Source organism: Cryptomeria japonica, chromosome 3 (genome assembly GCF_030272615.1).
Source record: "Cryptomeria japonica chromosome 3, Sugi_1.0, whole genome shotgun sequence".
Taxonomy (NCBI): Eukaryota; Viridiplantae; Streptophyta; class Pinopsida; order Cupressales; family Cupressaceae; genus Cryptomeria; species Cryptomeria japonica.
In genome coordinates this window covers 542521445-542524078 of record NC_081407.1, presented here as the reverse complement: position 1 = coordinate 542524078, position 2634 = coordinate 542521445, and the positions used below count along the sequence as shown (strand labels likewise).

Genomic DNA, 2634 nt, shown 5'->3' with positions numbered 1-2634 from the left:
CAATGACAACATCAACTATTCTCATAAGATGAAGAATGCGAACATGACCTTGGTGATGCTGTCGAGATTAAGAGCCCATGATTTAGGTGACCAATTTTAAAGTATTACACTTCTATTTTAGTGCAAGCGCTAGTATATTGATAGAAATACTATTCCTAATCCAAAAACAACCAAATTTAAAATCTTCATCAAGATCACAGTTTTTTAATGATAATCTAAATACCCTATCCACTTAACATTAACTTTCCTAAAATAATATTAAATTAGAGCGTGTGTCATTAATAAATTAATTAATTCATACTAATAGGCATGAAATTTATTCTCCATAATGTGTAACATTATCCACATATTATAGAATCTTATGTGTCATCGTCCTGAGTGCAGATTGAACTAAAATGTCAGACTAAGAGCAAATTGAACTACAATGTAAAACTAATCAGCCTGTAAGTTTCAAGCTGGAAGTTGGAGTGGTAAGGCATGATGTGTCTTTTGGGTTCCAATTTTGTTGGCAGAGGAGCAGCAATTAGTCGCTCATTTTGCCCATGCAATTCCCTGCCTGTGGCAAATGATAATGAGGCCCAAGCAGAAGAGGCCGACAAACCATCCCTGGCAAACAACAAACAAGATTGGAAATCCAAATCGAAGGGCAGCACACAGCTGAAGCGATGGTCCAGAGTACGGGCTCTCCGTTCTCCCTCTGCCAGGAGTAGGTTCGACAAGGCACGCGTTGCTACTGATACTGCTATCATTCCTTCTTGCCCTATTTCTAGGGACGACGGAAATTATAGCGATGAGGAAAACTTGACATCTGGAAAAGCAATTTTCGTGGTGTCAGATGGGACTGGGTGGACGGGAGAGCACTCAGTGAACGCTGCCTTGGGTCAATTCGAGCACTGCCTTGCCGACAGGGGCTGTGCTGTTAATACCCATTTGTTCTCTGGGGTGGGTGATCTGTGCTTCCTTTCTCTCAACCTTCATCTATTAATTCTAGTTCTCAAGCAAAGCAAAACATAATATTTTTGTGGTGTGACTGATTGGGATGTTCAGATCGATGAGGTGGATCGGCTGTTGGAGATAATAATGCAAGCAGCAAAGGAGGAAGCGCTGCTTCTGTACACACTGGCTGAGGCAAGCATGGCAGAAGCAGCGAAAAGGGGATGTGAGCTGTGGGGGGTGCCGTACACAGACATTCTGGGTCCTACAACAGAGGCAATTGCCAGGCACTTAGGGGTTGCCCCTCTCGGCGTCCCTCGAGGGAAATCCCCCTTGTCCAAACAGTATTTCAAAACAATTGAGGCGGTGGAATTTACGATAAAGCAAGACGATGGAGCTGTCCCTCAGAATCTCCACAAGGCAGACTTAGTATTGGTTGGGGTGTCGAGGACCAGCAAAACGCCCCTTTCCACCTACTTAGCACAGAAGGGCTACAAAGTTGCAAATGTGCCCCTTGTTCTTGGACTCAATCCCCCCAAAGAGCTCTACGAAATTGATCAGGACAAAATTTTTGGACTCATCATCAACCCTGTTATTTTGCAAGCAATACGGCTGGCAAGGGCCAACACTCTGGGGTTACAGCCGCAGTCTTCCACCACCAACTATTCGGAAATGGATCATATTCGTCGAGAACTGGATTACGCCAAAAAATTCTATGCTCAGAATCCTGGATGGCCTGTTATAGGTAATACATGTTTGTTTCTTTTATTTAAAATTGAGTTAGATTATAAGTAGTAAACCCGCTCAAATCTATTCCATAATATCTGCTGGAGTTATGAGCCACTTTCTTGTGATTTGTACCCCATATATAGGCTGCAATCCTTTAGACCTAATATTGATGTATGGGAATTGAAATTACAATCCTCTAGACCTACTATTGATGTATTGGAATTGAAATTATTTTCAAGTTTCTTGCCAATTGCGTATTGACTTGTGTTATTATGAGAGTGCAGAGGTCACTGGAAAAGCTATAGAAGAGACAGCCGCCGTGGTTTTACGGATTTATCACGAGAAAAAACAGAAGTATGAAATGCCTCGCATCTCAAAGCGATATTAGATATGTTTGTACAAGTGAGTGTTTGTGAAATATTGAAATTCCTTTTCCATTACATGATGCTTATCCTAAGACATAAGCTTGACAGTGTTCAAAAGTTGCTAGATTGCTCCTGTACAACTAAATGTTACGTTTGAAAATCATTTTTTTTTTTTTTTGAAGCAGTCAAAAAATTGAGACGTCTCTTTTCAAGTAAACAGTTCAAACTTCGAAGTTTAACATGGCATATTTGCAGACTTCAAACCAATTCCACTCAAAAATTTCAAAACCAATAAAAAATCCTGGTGGCCTGATACGGGACACCATCTGCAACCTAGCAAGTATCATAATTAAAGACTGGTGTATATCTAATGAATTATGAGATAGCTATGCCCAATTTCTAAAAGAAAAAAGTTGTATCAACTGAGATGTCAAAGACTCCGTGTTAACCTTCCCCAACAGCCTGACAACAGCACCAGAACTATCCATTTTGAGGCTCTCATAATCACCAATTTCAGCTTAAAAATATGATTATTTCTGGGAAGAACATGAGCAAGAGTCTTGCCAACAGGGTCAACAGCAGTTTTCAGCAAAGAATAACAGTTGCT

At 40.7% G+C, this 2634-nt stretch overlaps 1 protein-coding gene across 1 annotated transcript; it reads left to right on the top strand.

Moving 5' to 3' along the window:
* The first annotated feature begins 358 nt into the window (after nt 1–358).
* On the top strand, nt 359–2203 carry LOC131075089 (probable pyruvate, phosphate dikinase regulatory protein, chloroplastic). Its single transcript, XM_058011909.2, has 3 exons — nt 359–942; nt 1048–1678; nt 1947–2203. The coding sequence occupies exons 1-3, from the start codon at nt 478–480 to the stop codon at nt 2048–2050; spliced, it is 1200 nt and encodes a 399-aa protein (XP_057867892.1). The 5' UTR covers nt 359–477; the 3' UTR covers nt 2051–2203.
* The last annotated feature ends 431 nt before the right edge of the window (nt 2204–2634 follow it).

Excerpts from the sequence above, each read along its gene's own strand:
- LOC131075089 (XM_058011909.2), top strand. The coding sequence starts at position 478 with ATGATGTGTCTTTTGGGTTCCAATTTTGTTGGCAGAGGAGCAGCAATT. Across the intron at positions 943-1,047 it reads ATACCCATTTGTTCTCTGGG|ATCGATGAGGTGGATCGGCT; the intron begins GTGGGTGATCTG and ends TGGGATGTTCAG. Across the intron at positions 1,679-1,946 it reads TCCTGGATGGCCTGTTATAG|AGGTCACTGGAAAAGCTATA; the intron begins GTAATACATGTT and ends ATGAGAGTGCAG.